The sequence below is a fragment of the Schistocerca nitens genome, chromosome 6 (genome assembly GCF_023898315.1).
Source record: "Schistocerca nitens isolate TAMUIC-IGC-003100 chromosome 6, iqSchNite1.1, whole genome shotgun sequence".
Classification (NCBI taxonomy): domain Eukaryota; kingdom Metazoa; phylum Arthropoda; class Insecta; order Orthoptera; family Acrididae; genus Schistocerca; species Schistocerca nitens.
This window is the reverse complement of record NC_064619.1, coordinates 406,136,452-406,155,937: the sequence shown is the minus strand read 5'-3', so window position 1 is coordinate 406,155,937 and position 19,486 is coordinate 406,136,452. Positions and strand designations below refer to the sequence as shown.

The 19,486-nt window shown below is 39.2% G+C and overlaps 1 protein-coding gene across 6 annotated transcripts in view; it reads right to left on the bottom strand.

Annotated features, from left to right (window-relative positions):
• Positions 1–19,486, bottom strand: part of LOC126262369 (peptidylprolyl isomerase domain and WD repeat-containing protein 1) — a 117,540-nt gene that overhangs the window by 78,402 nt on the left and 19,652 nt on the right. For all 6 annotated transcript variants that reach the window (XM_049958960.1, XM_049958955.1, XM_049958957.1 and 3 more), the window contains 2 exons: positions 19,262–19,458; positions 7,488–7,575 (listed from right to left, as the gene is read on the bottom strand). In XM_049958960.1, the coding sequence (XP_049814917.1) occupies positions 7,488–7,575; positions 19,262–19,458 (285 nt within the window). The remainder of the gene's footprint in view (positions 1–7,487; positions 7,576–19,261; positions 19,459–19,486) is intronic.

Sequence of the window (19,486 nt, the reverse complement as noted above, 5' to 3'; positions counted from 1 at the left end):
TTTCTTTACAGTAGCAGATGTTACCAATACTGTGTAGCACCTTTTGGCTTGAGCTCACCTGTAGCTGACTTTATAAGAGCATTTGATTATGTACTTGGCCAAGATCTGGTAGGAAAACTTATTGTTTATGTGGATGACATTTTGGAAAACTTGACAAAGTTGGGAAGAGCGTTTGGAGTTGTTGAAGCAGGCATGTGAAAAATTTTGGCAAGGAGGTATGGTTCTGAAACTCAAAAATTGTAAATTTGCTGTCCCTGAACTAAAATTCTTAGGTCATGTGATTACTGGGGAAGGAATATTGGCAGATCATGCTAAAATTAAAGCAATCTCAGATTTTCCAGTACCACATAGTAGGAAACAATTTATGTCTTTTTACAGTTTATATAGATTTTATTGACAATTTGTGACTGGATAAAGTTTGATAGCATCCTGTGTAAGCAATTTACTTAAAAAGAACTCTAATTTGGTTTGGACTCAAGAACGTAAGCAAGCATTTGAAAACATTAAGAAAGAATTGAATAATCAAAATTTGTTAAACAGACCATATTTTAGCCTACCATTTTGTTTACACACAGACAGTAGTGATTATGGTTTGGGAGCAGAGCTATTTCAAGAAAAAGAAGTTAACGGGAAAAACATACGACACAATTGGCTCTGCAAGTAGAATGCTGTTAAAACATGAGAAATCTTACACAGTTACAGAAAAGGAATTATTTGCTTTTCAATGGACATTTACTAAATTCAGAACCTATTTGTTAGGACATAAAGTAATTGTATATTCAGACCAGAAAGCACTAAGCTACCTACAAGAATGTAGACTATATCAAAGGAGGCTTACCAGATGGGAAATGTATTTGCAACAATTTGATTATGAAATTATACAGGGTGAAGCAAAATCCATGCACTCGGGCTTTGCAGTGTGACACCTCACATGCCAGCGATATAAAAATGTCTGTCCCAAAATTTTGTCTGGCGAGGACATCCGGCAGAACAAGGACGTTAAAGAGTGACAATCTGGAACACTGTAACCACATGTATGGTGACTACCTCTGTCAGCACATATTTGTTGTACCGTGAAGTTGGTGCAGTGTATAAAGTTTCAGGTTAGCATGCAGGAAGTCGAGGGTCCGATTCTGGGTTTAAGCATAAGTTTTTTGTTAGGTAAATGTAGTCCAGGTGGTACGGTATCTGGCACCTTAATTGTCAATAATGATTGCAGCTGGTCCTCTAGAAAACATTTGCACTTACATACTACAATCACGTCGTGGGCATGAATTTATTTGCACCACTTCATCTACACCTGTTTTCTTTGTGCCTTCCTCCAATAGTCTCATAGACTAGTAGCAACTATTATTCTTGCCTCGTTCAGGTCCATTACATTTTGTTAGGGCCTTACATTACCAGTAGGACTAGCAACTTGATTTGCGAATAATGTCCAAACTCGGATACTATTTGTATGTGTTATCACCATGGTCCCACTAATTATGCCTTTCAACATTAAGTCTGGTAACCACATGCTGTTTAGTACATATCTCAATGCATTATTATTATTATTATTTTCTATCAATAGGATTATGGAAACATTGTGTCTATTATCATTAGGGAAACAGTGTAATTCGAAACCCAACATTTCACAATTACCGGTGTCGGGATGAATCATGCAGAACAATATCTGTCAGAACATTAATGTGCATTAGGTGGAACAGTGCACAGGATTGACAGCATGTTTATCTGTATGTGCTGTCCACCAGACAGGGACTAGTTGTGAGAGGAGTAACGCACCCGTGACAGACTCTAATGTACATGCGTACACATATCGTATTTTCTAATTGTAAAGCTCTAAATCAGTGTGGCAGACATATGGCATAGACAAACGATGTATATGTGGATATGCTTCTGGTCCTTGGTGCATCTGATACCCGGGCTGGTGTTGCCGCTCTTAAATATGCTGCTAGATATCGTCGTCGACGCCATCCAGAAAAAATGTGTTTCGTCGTTAACATACTGCACGAGCATGGGCTGCACGCCTATCATCATGCTTTCACGCAACACCTGCATCCTGCACATGGTCATAAGAGAATGCAAATTCTGTGAATGGTTCCAAGAACAACAGGGAGCCAACGATGACTCTGTGAACACCGTAATTTGGTCAGATGAATCAAGATTCACTCGTGTGGGTGTCTTCAATATGCACAATGCCCACCATTGGTGTGAGGTTAACTCACACATCACCCACAACCGGGGTACAGAGTTCGCTTTGGTATCAATGTCTGGGCCAGAATATTGGGTACGGCCCCATTTCTTCTGGACTGGACAGTTGGGAAGTCCAAGTCTATCTTGACAGGTGGTTGGGCCCTCTATATTGCCTGACAGGTTGACTGCAGGAAAGTATCACGCATTCCTCTCGAACTATTTGCCTGATGTGCTGGAAGATTTTCCACTGCATGTTCAGCAGAGGATATGGTTCCAACGTGATGGTGCACCTCCACACTCTGGAATTAATGTGCAACAGTATTTGGACAGAACATTTCCAGGGAAATGGCTCGGACATGGAGGTCCAGTTGTATGGCCCTCACTTTCAGCTGACCTAAACCCCTGGATTCATGCTGCTCTTGTTACTGTGGATGCACCTTTGGTGCGAAGGGCACACAGCTGTATGAACCAGCGAATTGCACAATGTTTGGACATGGAGGGAGGTCGCTTTGAACATATGTTGTTCTGAGGACAACTTATTCTGTTGTGAAGGTCATGCAGTCATTAACATGGACATTATTGTTGTCACTGGTTGCTAATGTGCGACATCTGAGTGCTCATATTACATGTAGTATAAATGATAAGTAGAAGCTGTGTTATTGTACTGTGCTGGCATCTCTAGCATTTCAAAACTGATATTGTTTTTATAGTTATTCTCTCCTATGACAGGTCATTTGTTTCAACTGTCTATTTCTTATTTGTCTAACCACGTATTTGTTATGTTCAGCATTAAAAAATGCTGTAAATTTAGGAAACGTGTGACCTAAGAAATGTTGTATATTAAAGAATAAAACGTCAGAATGCAATTAGCAAATAAAAAAAAATGCGCCCCAACCCAGGATCGAACCCTCGACCTCCTGCATACTAACCCAAAACTTTATACACTGGACCAACTGCACAGTACAACCAATATGTGCTGATAGGGGTAGTCACCATACATGTTGTTACAGTGTTGCCAGATTGTCTCTCTTTAACGTCCTTTTCTGCCGAATGTACTCACCAGACGAAATTTTGGGAGAGAAATTTTTTATCACTGGCATGTGGGAAGTCGCGCTGCGAAGCCCGAATGCGCAAACTTTGCTTCACCCTGTATATATTAAAGGTGCAGACAATTATGTTGCAGATGCCTTGTCAAGGATGCCATTGGGTGGCAGTAATGAAAATGTTGATCAAAATGAGGAAAAAGAGTTTTAAATCAGATATATGAAGGGTATACATGATGAGAATATTATTAGGGCAATGTGTAACAAAATTAGAAGGAACCAAAACCATGATTCAAACTGGAGGTTAGTAAAGAGTTGTTTAGGCAAAAGAGGTTATGAAAACTTGGACAGGTATTATAACAAAGGAACACTTTTCAGGAGAATTCATGTGGCTTCTGATGAGTGGGAGTTATGTTGGCCAGAGGAAGAAGCTGGAAAGTTGGTTAAGTACCGGGTGATCAAAAAGTCAGTATAAATTTGAAAACTTAATAAACCATGGAGTAATGTAGATAGAGAGGTAAAAATTGACACACATGCTTGAAATGACATGGGGTTTTATTAGAACCGAAAAAAAACGAAGTATTGCTAGACGTGTGAAAGATCTCTTGCACGCGTCGTTTGGTGATGATCGTGTGCTCAGCCGCCACTTTCATCATGCTTGGCCTCCCAGGTCCCCAGACCTCAGTCCGTGTGATTATTGGCTTTGGGGTTACCTGAAGTCGCAAGTGTATTGCGATCGATCGACATCTCTAGAGATGCTGAAAGACAACATCCGATGCCAATGCCTCACCATAACTCCGGACATGCTTTACAGTGCTGTTCACAACATTATTCCTTGATTACAGCTATTGTTGAGGGATGATGGTGGACATATTGAGCACTTCCTGTAAAGAACATCATCTTTGCTTTGTCTTACTGTGTTATGCTAATTATTGCTATTCTGATCAGATGAAGCGCCATCTGTCGGACATTTTTTGAACGTTTGTATGTTTTTGGTTCTAATAAAACCCCATGTCATTCCAAGCATGTGTGTCAATTTTTACCTCTCTATCTACATTATTCCGTGATTTATTCAGTTTTCAAATTTATGCTGACTTTTTGATCACCCGGTATATATATGAGAGTTACGGACAGTGGGATTCAAATGTATACAAAAGCTACAAGAAAATGTTTATTTCTATAATATGGCTCAAAAAGGTTAGGAAAGAACTATCTACTTGTGACAGGTGCCAGAGAGTCAAGGTAAGTAACAGAACTTATCAAGGTGAGATGCAAAATAAAACACCTGAGAAACCTATGCACTTACCTGCTGTGGATTTTTATGGAAGTTTACCAAAAAGCAAAAATTGTTATTGTTGTATTTTTGTTATGGCTGATGTTTTCTCCAAGTATATAAATTACATCTTGTCAGAAAAGCTGCAAATACAGAGATTATTGCAAAAACAGAAAAACTACTTTAGAAACGCAGGAAAACCTACAGTATCATGTCAGGCAATCGATCACAGTTTGTATCAAAGTGTTGGAAGTCATTCACAGTAATATATGGAATTAGACACATTTCAATTTCAGTTTATAATCCTTCATCCAATCCAGCAGAGAGAGATATATGCACGAAATTAATCATTTACATTGCACATACACTCTACTTGGTGTGAATAAATCAGTGATTTTGAAGATGTAATGAATAGTTTACAACACAGCTCCACAGGGTTTTCACCTTTCAACATTATGTTTCACAGTAAACCAGCAAATCTTATCACTGAATTAGTAGATTATCCACCATGTACTGTCATGTTTGCTCAAGAATGTGAAGAAGATGTGAGAGAAACCATGAAAAAGCAGGGAGGGATAAAAAATAAAAGACATGATAATAGGGTCAAAATTGCTAAGTTCAACATCAGAGATTATGTTCTTGTTAAATCACATGAGAAATCTAAAATTTTAATATCTGATTTAAAAAAGTTTTTTGATATCTATATTGGTCCATTTGAGGTCACTGAGAACCCACATCCCAATGCCTATTGATTGATTTATCCTAAATCTAATAAGCTTCTTGGGATAAGAAATGTTACCTACTGAAACCACACAAACAAAAAAGTAAAGATAGCTAATGAAAAGGATTCTTACTGGAATATTGTAGAAACAAAATTATTTCTACCTTAAGTAAAGAACTTTGTAGTTACAGTTCTTCTTGACATTTTTTTCTTTTTTTAATGTGGTGAATTCTTATTTTTGCTTGTGCTGTGTTACTTCTCTATTGGTTGAAAATAAATCATGATTTGTATTTTATTATGTTCTTTTGTGAGAAGTACTTACTTTATTTTTTTTACACTGTTATTTTTCAATGTTTAGAGTTTTTGAGCATTTATTCAGTTCTTAATATAACTTTCTTTGTGGTATATAATGGATTAGTACCTGTGTCATCTCCATGTTAATTCTGATACCGCACCGAAGACATAGAAACCAAATACCCACTGCTACATAGCTATGTGAAAATGTTTAAATGTCAATGTTTATAAATACTTAATGTAATTACAATGATGATTATGGTCTTTTCAAAGAAGATAGACAGTTAATTGTATGTTATTTATAAAATGTATGTTCCAAAGATTGTTTTGCATAAACAGATCAATATGTGGTAGTAATTTCTTTGCTACATGTTGTTAGCAGTAAATCTTTGTTCTTTTGTGCAGTCGGTTGGACAAGTTTGAAGTGCGAGGACAGAGAACGTGTCACGTGTGTTTTACTGATTTGTGTGTGAAGTGAAATGACTGAAAATTTATGTGTAATAGTCCACCAGATTTCTCATTATTATTGAAACAGCAACGCGATCATCTTCTAGATGATTATAGAAAGATAACCCACAGAAAGCAAATGTTTAATGAGCCTTCAACACACAACAAAAAAGAGCAACAAAAAATTTGAATACTTTTATTAGTAACAGAACTGGTTATTTCAATTTGACTGCCCCTGTCACTCACTGCAGTGTGTCACTATCTCAGCATGGCAAGTGCTGTGAAAATGTGACCAGCCACCCACATTACTAACTTACTCTGAAAATTAATACATCAACTTTGAGCAATAAGAGAATGGGGAAGGTCAGACTACTCTTGTCCTTAACCTACATAAATGATCTTGCAATGACTTCAAATGATGGTTCAAAAGCTATAATGTTTGCTGACGACACAAGCATACTAGCCAAGAGTCAACACTCAGTATTGCCAAACACAGCTAAGAGGCAGCTGAACAGGCCTGCAACTGGTACACAGCTAACAGTTTAAGTCTTGACCTCACAAAGACTCATACAATGCAATTTTAAACAAGCAACAAGAATAAATGGCCTGCTATCAACAGTAGACATTATTGGCCATACACTAAATGAAACACCCTGTGTAATAAAATACCTTGGAGCCAACTGGACAACAGATTAACATGAAGCCTACACACAGGTAAATTAACCAAGAAGGTAAATTCAGCATATAATATGCAGGCACATATAGCAAATGGTCATCTCATCAAAAATTGTGGGGTATCCTGATGTGCCATCTATTAAAAACATTTAAAATACAAAATAACTGGCTCTTAGGGCAGAGACTACCTGTGTATTACACGGCTTGCTGTTAATAAGTAGCCCACTGCAAACTGGCGACAAGCTTGTTGGAGAAATGTTTCCTGCTATGGACTCACAAATGTAAATTTTGATTAATTCTTAACATTTGTACCAAACAGATTTTGGCTATGTAATTATATAGATAACTAACAGAATTCTGTGTGATGTTACATGAATGTTTTGTTTGATGTCTTAGAGAAAAACAGTAGCTGAGTAGCAAAAAACAAAGAGAAATGTGAGGTGCATTAGCATTAGTTATGTGTTGTTAGTGTACTTTATGAAATAGCTTGCAGTGGTTGCTTCTGTTAATGTACAACTTGACTCATTCCAAGTCCCTAAAAGCTTTGTGACTTATGGAATACAATACAATTTGTTTGTTTGTTCGTTTCTGTGTGTGTGTGTGTGTGTGTGTGTGTGTGTGTGTGTGTGTGTGTTTCTGGTGTTCTCTGACTTGTTGCACCTAGAGGCATTGCATGAATTCCTGATGACTACATGACAGGTCATGCAGTTATTCTCTAAATACTAAACTGCCTGTTTCAGGCTAAATTATCACTAACCTAGTAGGAAACAATAAAAGTTCAACATTTCTAGACACCATCATGTCCTAAATGAGAAAAAAGAAGAAAAACGAATTCACTCACACAGCAAGAGCTGAAATTGCATCACCTGGGCAATGGATCCATTCACAGCACAGTGGAGTGTAGTCAAGACGCATCATGTTTATCATATCTAAAACAACAAGAATGACCAGTTATACTACATATTGCATTTCAAAGACAGAAATAAGCCTTATGAGAGTACAGTATACAGACAGTGAAAAATCTAAACAGAGAAGTCTTAATGTGGACAGAAATCTAAAAACTGCATGATAGTGACCCCTTTGTAATATTCAGCTTATCATCTAATTTATCCTTAAAAAGATGGCACATTACTGAACTTTGATGCAGTTTTTTCACACAAATGATGTCTATGCCTAATAAGAGTAATCTAATGCAGAACTCGAATCTGCTATAGGCTGACTGCAAATCTAATAAAAAAAGAGCACTAATTTAACTCCTTTTACAGTCACACTTAATGAGTGGAAATATAATGGTGGTTTAACTATGCTCTCAATAATACTTTGTCAAAATGACCAGTCTTGCTGATTTACAAGTCTATTGAGGGGCATTACCAAAACAGTGATGAAATTTCTCTTGAAAATAAAAACAAAATTATATGTAGACATAACACAAATATTCAGAAACTGACAGAAAACAATGGTTCAAATAATAAAAAGACAGATGCTTAATCCGTTAAAACTCTGGTTCCTTCAGCTAGCAAATGATAATTGTGAATTGTGTTTTATTCATCTCATGACATACATTTGCAATTCATTTGGTTTGCGTACAGGAGACATGTCAAAAATTTATATTTCAGTTGCAATGATTTTTACATTAGATTGTGGGGAATGAGACTATAAAAAGGTAGATGGGCAGGCAAAGACAGAGGCACCTAAATAGTTTTGTTTCTTACAACACATTCCACTAAGTTAACAGACTGCTCTTGTTCCAAATTTTAACATTTATGTCACCTTTATGGCCTAAAAGTCTGCTGCTGTCACATGATAAATTGCAGTCTACATTGATGGGAAAAAAAATCACAACACCAAAAAATAATTAACACAAAGTAATGAAATTTTGGGAATACATTTGTCTAGATAACATATGTAAAATCTTTATTTATTTGTAATTTCTGCTACCAGTCACTTTTTGTTTTTCTATATGTATGAAATATTTTTACAACTTGGATGGTTGAATCATAATTATTTTCACCCATAATAGCTACGTTTGTGAACAGTGACTGTGAGGAATAATTACTTATTTGTAATTTCTGCTACCAGTCACTTTTTTATTTATTTACTTTTACAAATAAATAATTATCCCACAGAGTCATGGTTCACAAATTTAGCCATTATGGGCAAAAATAAATACATATGTAAGAGATTAGCATTGCAAGATCACTGGTTAATGTAAGCACAAAATAGGCCACTGCAAATGTGAAATGCTGGTACATTAATAACTGGTGTAACCATCAGAATGTTGAATGCAAGCATATAAACGTGCATGCTTGTACAGATGCCGGATGTCAGTTTGGGGGACGGAGTTCCATGCCTGTTGCAACTGGTCGGTCAACACAGAGACGATTAATGCTGTTTGAGGATGAGACTGGAGTTGTTGTCTGATAATGTCCCGTATGAGCTCCACTGTAGACAGATCTGGTGATCAAGCAGGCCAAGGCAACATGTTGACACTCTGTAGTAGAGCACATTGGGTTACAATAGCAGTATCCAGGCAGCCGTTACTCTGTTGGCGAACACTCCCTGGAATGCTGTTTGTGAGTGGCACCGCAACAGGTCAAACCACCTGACGGTTGTACAAATTTTCAGTCAAGGTATACTGGATAACCACAAGAGTGCTCCTGTTGTCATACAAAATCACACCCAGACTGTAACTCCAAGTGAACATCCAGTGTGTCAGGCATGCAGACAGGCTGGTTGCAGGCCCTCAATTGGCCTCCATCTAACCAGTACACGGCCATCACTGGCATCAAGGGAGAACCAGATTTCATCATAAAACACGACAGACCTCCACACTGCCCTTGCTTGACACCACTGAAGTCACAAATGGTGGTAATTTAAGGTCAGTGCAATGCATGCTACAGGGAATCTGGCTCAGAGCTGTCCTTGAAATAACTGATTTGTAACAGTCTTTTGGGTCACTGTGGTGCCAACTGCTGCTCACATTGCTGCTGCAGATGTGGTACGATACGCTGAGTGCCACATGGCCGCCCGAAGCCCGGTCTTCTTGTGACCATACATTCTCATGACCCCTGCTGCCTTCAGTTACGTACAGTGGTTACATTCCCACAAATACTTTCTGCAATATCATGGAAGGAAGAACATCCAGCTTCTCATGGCCCTGACCTCGTTCAAACTCAGTGGGTTGTTGCTAATGATATCTTTGTCAGCTTAAAAGCATTCTTGACGAACATCAATTCACCATGTCCAATCTCAAAAGGTAACTAATGCTCACAATTGTTACAGACTGTATTTAAAGCATACATGATTTGAATCCTCGTGGTACTACTTGCGCACTCTTATGCAATTGGTGCAAAATTTTAATAATCATCTTTCAGACTTACAAACACGCCTACCAGCTTTCATTTACGTCATACAACTCTTTCTTGGTGTTAAAATTCTTTTCCACCAGTGGATTTGATTTTAGTTTCAGTTTAATTTCAGACAAACTTTTCCTCATGAAGATATACAATATTTCAATCATCAGACATTTGGCTGCATGTCTGTATCACAAAAGGCAAGAGAGGCGAGAAAAATCAATATCACTCTTATGAAATCAATGTCGGGGATCTACATATGCCAAGTAAATGAGGGAGAAAGACACCTTCAGCATAATGTGTTCTCCATATTGAAATGACTGTCAAGACACATATTTTCAAATTAAGAGTAGCATTATGCAAATCTGGTAAAGGATACGTGGTATTATGTATGTAAAATTAATATTGTATGGAGGATATTCTCATCAATCTCAGACAGCAGAAGTCAGTCATTCAGAAAGGAATGGGTCCAAAGGAACAGTTCCCTAAAGTGTTCTGAAAGCTTCTGGAAAGACTTCTAAAGAACGGCCATTCACCATTTCCATCAGGTCGGTCTCATTCCTACCGCAGTTTCATTTGGTCAGTTTCGTCCTTGTTCCATTTCTGCTGTATCTGTTTCCCCATATGCTCTCATTCTTTATCCCAGCCTCACTCTAATTCTTCTATGGGTGGTCATTCATTCCTCATTCCGGCTCCAACATTATTTGTTCAGCTGCACTTCCTTTCATTCATAATGGTCACCTGTTCTTGTTCAATTTGAAGCTATTCTCAAACCACTGATTTCTTCTTCTTCAGTCCCAGAACTGGTGAGGGAGCTGTCAGAAAGGATCTCCCTTCCTCTTGTAATCCTTCAGAAAAGAATGTCTTCTTAGCTACCTTCTTGGTGTTTCTCGCAATTCGAGACCAGTTATGTGAGATATCTCAAGTAGTTGAGAAAACTGGTATGCAACAAGTTCAGAAGTGAAACTGAATTTGAGCATCTTATATTAGAATTTTGCTAAGTGTGTGATCCATACCAAATAGGACTAACAGGGGATACTGAACATGAAGAAAGAAGGATATCATGAATGTTCACACAATCGTTTTAACTTAACACGATGGAAAGGCTCAAAAATATGAATTGGCAGTCACTTGAAGACAGACACCAGAAGTAATGTCAACCAAGTGGCGTACCGAGGCTGTGACTGATATGCACGCATTGGAACAACAGGAGATGATGTGTAGTGAGTGCCAACTATGACAAAATCCTTGACTGTCAGTAGTGGCAGTAAGCACGGAGGTGTTAAGGAGGCATAGTGATACTGTCCCACAAGGCCACGAACTTGTGGGCAGTCAAGGAGCAGATCCAGTGAAGCAAGGCCACTCAGAGTGGCTGACATGCATCCAGTGGCTGCGTTCCTGCCAAAGGCATGAAAAACACTGTGTGATGGGTAACAGCACCAGTAGGCATTGTGGTAAAGCATAGGCTCGAGGCAGCTGGTGATAAGTCTGAAGCCTGGGGTCGAAATGCCGTCAGAACCTAAGTGTACACCAGTGGAGGAATACGAGTACGGTGTCACAAGGACACGAGCCCCGAGCATGTGCAAATAGGTGCCTGTGACTGCAGTGTTGATTATGGCAACCTGCAGGCCACAAATTGATATGGCTTGCACCTCCAGATGCTGTGGCAGCTGCAGGAGGCAGGGCAGCAAACAGCTCAGTGACTCTTCTATAGACAAAAAAGGCCCGAGTTAATGCAGGGGCTATACCTGACCTGCGAAGCATAACTGCAAGTGTGGTGGCCCAATAAACAGGGATATATACTACAACACGAATTACAACTTGAAAGCATTCTTACAAAGTTTCAAGAACCAATATTACGTGAAGAATCTGCAATATACTTCAGCTACCTACATATCATTTCTATATGGGCTGCGAAAACAAGATTACAAGTGCACACAGAGGTATTTAAAGCAACTATTCATCACACACCTCATATGTGACAGGAACGTTAAGAAACCCTAACATGGGGTTTGTTGAGAAGCACCTTCACCCGTGCACTTGACAGTGATTTGTAGAGTACAGGTGCATTTGTAGACAGACTAAAATATGTCATCATTAGGCTTCTCTACAAGATAGGTGACTTAGCATTTGAAGGTTGTCTCACCTTGTCCTCAAAACTGGAGGGTACTTCTCGTTCTACTAGTTTTAGTCGGCTACCCTTCCATGTCGGATTTTCCCAGTCTATTCCACTTTCTTCCCTGAGAAAGGAACTAACAGTTCCAACAGCCAGGAATGGGTTTTTATCTGTTTTAAGTGTTTTTTCCCCAGTGATGGCATTTCACCTCCTGGTCAGCCACTATACCTCCTTGAAATTTTAAATTATCAATACATTTTGATACACTTTATAACATAAGCCTTTCCTGTGCAGGGGTAGTCGTGAGCTTATGCAAGGGGAAAAGCAGCTGTATTGCACATGATAAGCAAAGGTGCAGCTTTTTTCTGTGTTCGTGCCTTACTAACAGTGGAAGGGAACAAACAAAAACATGCTGGTCAAAAGAATTTATAAGCTGAAGAGGCTGTATTAAGTTAACACTTTGCATCAAGTGTAAGAAAAGTACGGATCACCTTTCAGGGCCCACATATCTCACAGGATGTTTAAAACTCAGAATGATGCCACTCACTCAAAAAGAAAATTAGGCAGCAAAAATATGCCTATTAAACACTGTTTTTGTAGGAAAGGCTGTTGTAAACCACCTTGAGCAGGGTTAGGTTGCTGGTGGTAGACTGATGCTTCATGAAGCCATAGTAGGAGTGGCAGTTGATCACTTGCTCTAAGATCTCCCCTACATAGCCCATTTAAGAGAGTTTTTGGTAACTGCTGGTTGAACTTAAAAGAAACCAATGCTGATGGAAAGCCAACAATGGAATTCTGACATAGTCTTTTCTGAAGATGAAATCAAACAATGGCAAATCCAGTATCAAATAATAACAATATTATGAAAAGGATATACAGTGAAGATGCCGAGACACAGCTACACAGCTAGGCACAACAAAAAGACTGTGAAACAAAGTTTTCAGCCTTCATCAGAAAACACACACACACACACACACACACACACACACACACACGACACACATTTCCTTCTCAAAATATTGACACATGATACAAGTCTATTCTGATGAAGGCCTATTTTGCTGGAAGCTTTGTTTGGCAGTCTTTTTGTTGTGCCTATTTATGACTCATCATCTCTGCTATATGGTGAGTAGTAATTTTTCTGAAGATGATGATAACCAAATATTTAATGAAACAATTTTAAGCTTGTCGTCAAGTTAGTCTTTTACAAAAGAACATCCAACATAAACTTACACATAACATTTGATATTTTTAACCCTTTGAGTACTTGCCGCGGGGCCTGTGGACATTGTTTGCCGATGAAGTGGGCTTTCCCATGGGCCCTGCAGATGGCATTTGTCGCGCAGCCTAGCTGGTACCTGAGTCCTAATGACGGCTTTTAACGCAGCCAGTTCTACTTCATGTGGGCCTGCGAACGTCAATAGCTGCTTAGCACTGCATTCCGGCCCCGTCGCAAATTCTTTTGTGCCATGCACTCCCTGGGATGGATGTAACCTACTTATTGCCGTGTGTTGCTGTCCCTGTTATCTGGGAAACACTCTGCTACGGATTTCGCAGTTTCTGTTCGACATTTGTGCTAGCTGGTTCATGTGATCTTCTGCATTCTGCTTTTGTGGCGTAGTTTAGCCACCTGCCGTTTCATGGCACAACGGAGTCATTGCACTGACGAAGGGATACTTGAGATACTGACAAGGAGTGACAGTGACAGTGAGTGTGGCATCTTCAAAGAATGTAGTGGTGATGATGAAGATTCATCAGAAGAATCTCATAGTAATACACCTCCACGTACTTCACCTAGTAGAGCTCGCCAGGACAGTTCTTCTTCAGATTCTGAAGGTGAAGACGCATCAATCTGTAAAATGCCACGCCTTAATGAGAATGAGAAATTTGATCAGCAAAAATGTGATTTCAGTCCAGCACTTCATGCATTTGATTACTCATCTTCAGGACATAATTGCCAACTAGCACCTGATTCAAGTGTTCTATCCTTTTTCATGCTATTTCGGTCAGAAGATCTGTTGAAATTTATAGCACTTGAAACGAACCAATTTTTCACTTTCACCATGGCAAATACATCGGAATCAGTTCGTTCTAGACTATCCACCTGGAAAGGTACAGGTTTTGAGGAAATGTATAGCTTCATTGGTATTTGACTTCTCATAGCTCGTGTTACAAAGTTGACAATAAAGGAATATTGGTCCAGAGATGTACTTCTGATTACTCCAATTTTTGGCGAAGTTATGTCCTGTGACCATTTTATGTTACTTTTGAGAATGCTGCATTTTAGTGACAACTCTGCCAATCGTGGAGATGACAGTTTGTTTAAAATTAGGAAAATAACTGATACAGTTCGTGCAGCGTTCCGCAGTGCGTTTAATCCATACAGAAGACTCTGTGTTGATGAAAGCCTATTATTGTTCAAAGGTCGCTTATCTTTTAAACAATACATTCCTTCGAAATGAAGTAGATTTGGAATGAAAACATTCATGTTTTGTGAGTAAAACTAGATACGTCTTGGATTTCATTGTATACACATGCACAACAACAGAAATTGAAGTCCATAATTTGGGGAAATCTGGTGATATTGTGGCAACATTAATGAAGCCATCCCTTGAAAGTGGACATACCATGTATGTCGACAATTGGTATACCAGTCCAGCCTTGTTCCTCTGGCTTCACAACCAGAGAACAGCAGCATGCGGTACTGTACATAGGAACAGGCGCAACTTTCCAAAGTTACAAAAGAAACTGAAACAAGGAGAAGTTGAGTTTATGTCAACTGACGCACTGCTTGCCATCAAGTGGTGCAACAAGAGATAAGTGTTCATACTGACTACCTGCAACACTTACGAAATGCGTGACATGCAAACGTCAAACAGGATGACTGTCGAAAAAGTAATGAAGCTGCAATGTGTTGTTGATTACAATACAAATATGGGAGCAGTAGACCACTCTGATATGCTGTTAAGCTCTGTTGCATCTGTGAGTAAATCTGTTAAATGGTACAAAAAGTGTTTTTTTTATTTTTTTTTTTTTTATATAAATGCTCTCACTCTTCACAGATTGGTGACAGGGAGCAAAATATCATTAGCAGATTTTCATTTATGTCTGGTACAAGAACTTGTGGAAAAATCTGCTACAGAACAGAGAAGAGATAGGAAAGGATGACACCCTGATGATGAGAATCCTCTTCGCTTTACTGGGAGGCACTTTCCACATGCCATTCCAAGTGACCAGCCCAAGAAACACGGACTATGGCATAGATGTGCAGTCTGCTCGAAACAGAATGTGCATTGAGAAATGAAATATGAACAATGTACCTTTGTGCGTCGACACGTTTTGAAACATACCACACAAAGAAGAACTTTTAGCCAAGTTGCTACAGCTGGAAGATGAAATAAAGTCCTTACATCTGAAAAAAATTACTTAAAAATTTAAAAAAATAATTACAAAAATTAAAAAAAAAAATTTTTAACTTCGCCACTGACAGTCCAAAGCCTGGATGAGAAAAAAGGATGGGAAATACAACTGCGAAAAATTCACCGAATTATCTGAACTTGAAGAGCCTCTCCAGATGAATTATTTTGCTGACAAACACCTTATGTATGAACATGTTAAACATCCAGTCTGTGCTGACAAACACAGACTGGATGCTTCAAAAGTTCGTACATAAGGTGCAAAAATAAAAACTTAGTACAAATTTATGTATTCTTCCATAACTTCTTGGTAGAAGTTAAACCTTAAACTTAGTGGAAATATCATTAATTAAACAAAAAATTCTAGCATTATTATTACTACAAAATTGTAGCCTGGGTTGCAGTAAAAGATATTTATTTAAGCGGCGACTAGTTTCATGCGAAGCCCGTTTTCAAACCACCATGTAAAACAAAGATTGTGACAACCACATTATAGCTGTTAATAAAACCATAGCAGATGGATCACTATTGATATTCTATGGTTTTATTAACATCTATAATGTGTGTGTCACATTCCTTTGTGACATGGTTGTTTGAAAATGGGCTTTGCCCGAAACTAGTCGCCGCTTAAATAAATATCTTTTACCGCAACCCGTGCTACAATTTTCTACTAATATTCAGTAACAGATTGCTGTCCTATCTTTTCCAGGACACTGGATTTGTGAGAAAAATCAAGGCCAACACTTGGAAAGGGCGTCTCGGCACACGTTGGTCAGTTGCACCACTCGCCCGTTTCTGAAGCACATAAGGTAATTAGGAATTAAAGGTGACATTTAGGTAGGTAGTTTAGAAACTTGAGTGTCTCCTTATCTAATTCTTAAACAAATTTGTTTATTTCTACTGTACAATAACAATTGTGTCCCATATAAAAAGAATTCAGAAATGTTCAATTTTTGATTTTGAAGTTTCCTTGGGGATAATTTATTGGGTTAACGCTCTCAAAATATAGCGATTAGCTTCAAAAGTGCATCTCGGCATCCAGACGGTTGTTTGTGGGCGAATTACTGTGCTAGTACAGAAGAACATCAACGTTAGGTCGTTACGGATTCTACAGCATTTACATCGTAAGTTGCATACAAAAATCTGATAATTAAGTATCAGAATACCAAATAAAACACAGATGCATACTGAGACCTTATGACGATTCTCGAGAACTAATTGCAAATGAAAGAAAGCCTTTGATGACGAGTTACATGTTAGCAGCGTAAGCAGTTTCAGTGTACATTAGGTCTATAGAGCAATTCATCTCCAGATTCAAAGCTATGGAATAAGTATGCAGATATCCTGTGTTTATTTGTAACATCGGCAATCACACTAACTGCGAGACTGTCACGACCGCTGTGGTTCCAGAAATACTCAGGCCAGGGCGAGGATGCCTGAGCAGAGAGCTCAGGCACACAAAACAGTCTGCAGAAGTGGCTGCCAGTGCAGGTACATAGGTACATGGATTAGGCAGCTCCAAGGGCAGCTTGACACGGCCAGCCGCACGCGCCGGTGCATCACTCAAAGGGTTAACAGCAGTTTCTTCAAACACTCAATGTAAACAAACTACTCGAAAACCTCTGAGTTGTTCCAGCCATAATAATAACAAGTGACAAATTTTAAAACAACTGTCTTGTCACATCCCAATAGCGCCAGTGGTCAAAAGGTGACATTGATATTAATTCCCTGTAAACTCTTACCCTGGCAGATCCAGGCAATTATCATCAAATATCTACTCTTGTAATACGTACAGAGGGTCTCACTGTGGCCTTCACAGACTGGGCTGTAATTACCCCCTCAGCTTGTATGAAAACAGATCTTCCATGTCTTATCTCTCCAGTCACCCACCACCTTCCAAAGTCTCACTGTTCGGCCACAGAGGAGCATTCCCGTGACTCAGTAGCAAGTAGGACTGATACAACTGAATCACATTCTGCACCTAGATTTTGACCATCTCTCGTTGGGCCTTGAAATGAGGAATGTCATACCCACTATCCTTCCCTCCCCTCCCACTGTGGTATTCTGCTGCTCACTGAACCTACACAGTATCCTTGTCCATCCTTGCACAACCCCTTGCCTTATAGCAAGATGCAAGACATATCCCAAACATCCTCCCACCACCACCTACCCCAGTCCAGTCACAAGCATCACCAACCCCATCAAAGGCAGGGCTACCTGTGAAACCGGTCATGTGATCTACAAGCTAAGCTGCAGCCACGTGCTGCACTTTACATAGGTGTGACAACCACCAAGCTATCTGTCTGAATGAATGGCCACTGACAAACTGTGGTCATGAAACAGCTGGTCCACCCCGTTACTGAGCATGCCGCCCAACACAGTGTTCTTCATTTCAATGACTGCTTCACAGTCTTTGCCATCTGGATCCTTCCCATGAACACCAGCTTATCTGAACTGCACAGGCAGGAATTCTCCCTGCATGATATCCTACGTTCCCGTAACCTTCCTGGCCTCAACCTTCGTTATTCATTGTCCTTACCCATCTAGCCCCTTCCCTGTCCCCATTCCAGCCCTTCTCAGCACTCTATTTCACCAGTACACCCTCAATCTTTTTACTTCTCTCCTTTTCCGCTAACCCTCCCTCCCCCTCGCCTCTCGCCTGCCTGCCCTCCATAAAACCTCCCAACTGCACCTAGCTGCCCTACCCTCTCTCCGCCTCGTCCCTGTACACTCCCACAAGCTGCACTTTAATGTCTCCACCCCTAACCTGCTGTCCCTCCCTTTTCCCAGCCCAGCCTCCCCCTTAACCTGGTTGCCTGTCCCATCATGCATTGTCGCTTGAAGTCTGTCCTCAGCAACCAGAGAAGAGACTGTGGTTGTGTGTGTGAGATGTGTTTACACGTGTGTGTGTGTGTGTTTTCTATTTTTGATGAAAGCCTTGTTGGCCAAAAGCTCACTTTCTGACAGTCTTTTTGTTGTGCCTATCTGTGACTCAGCATCTCCACTTGTTACTCTTATAATCTATGGGATTACACCTCATCTGGTCCAAATTGATGATTAATCACAGAAGCAAACACAGTGAATGAAGTCATACTATGAAGAATTTGTTCATCTAGTGCTGACCAACTTTTTTTCAGTTTATGACGGAGAACACCATCTGACAATAACTGAGTTTAATATTTCACCAAAATAAAGAATTAAAATGGCTGCACTGTCACAATTTTCGCACGTTAATATTTCTGTTGATTCTGTGCAGTTGTCAGCCATTAATGGTGTTGATAATGTTGGGATCCACACGCTATTAATTTAAATACATCACCACATTTTTATCTCACTTATTTGACTGAGTTGCTGGTTCCTAAATTATCGTCCTAAACTAAGCAATGTGGAACTGACTTTCATTCTACTGCAAATAATCAGAATCCAAGGAGCTATCAAAGGCTATCATTACATTACAAACTATAGCTTTAGCACTCAGTAAATTAAATCATTTTAGCAAAAGTTCAGTAATCAACACAACAAAAAAGGAAGCCCACGGCAATGCATAATGAAACATCACACGAAAAGTGGAATAGATGCTGAAACTTATTTCTTGACATGGTTAATATAGAAATGAATATTGGCTATTACAGATATGTGTATGTGTACAGATAAGTCAATTCACTTGGAACTTTTCTTGAGTAAGTGCATGAAATTAAAGCTAAAATGGTCAAATATTAAATATAGTTACCAAAATTGACAACATCAAACACCTTCAATGATTTATCTGTTGAAATTGAACACAGAAGGGAACCACTACAATTGGTCGCCAGATCCTGCACAGGACCTAGATGACTACGAAAATGTTTAACAAATTCTATAAGTTCCTCAATCTTTTTCCAGAACTTTATGTGACCATCACAGCTTGCAGTAACGATGAAATCTGTCCTGAAAATTGAGCAAATTTATAGCAAGA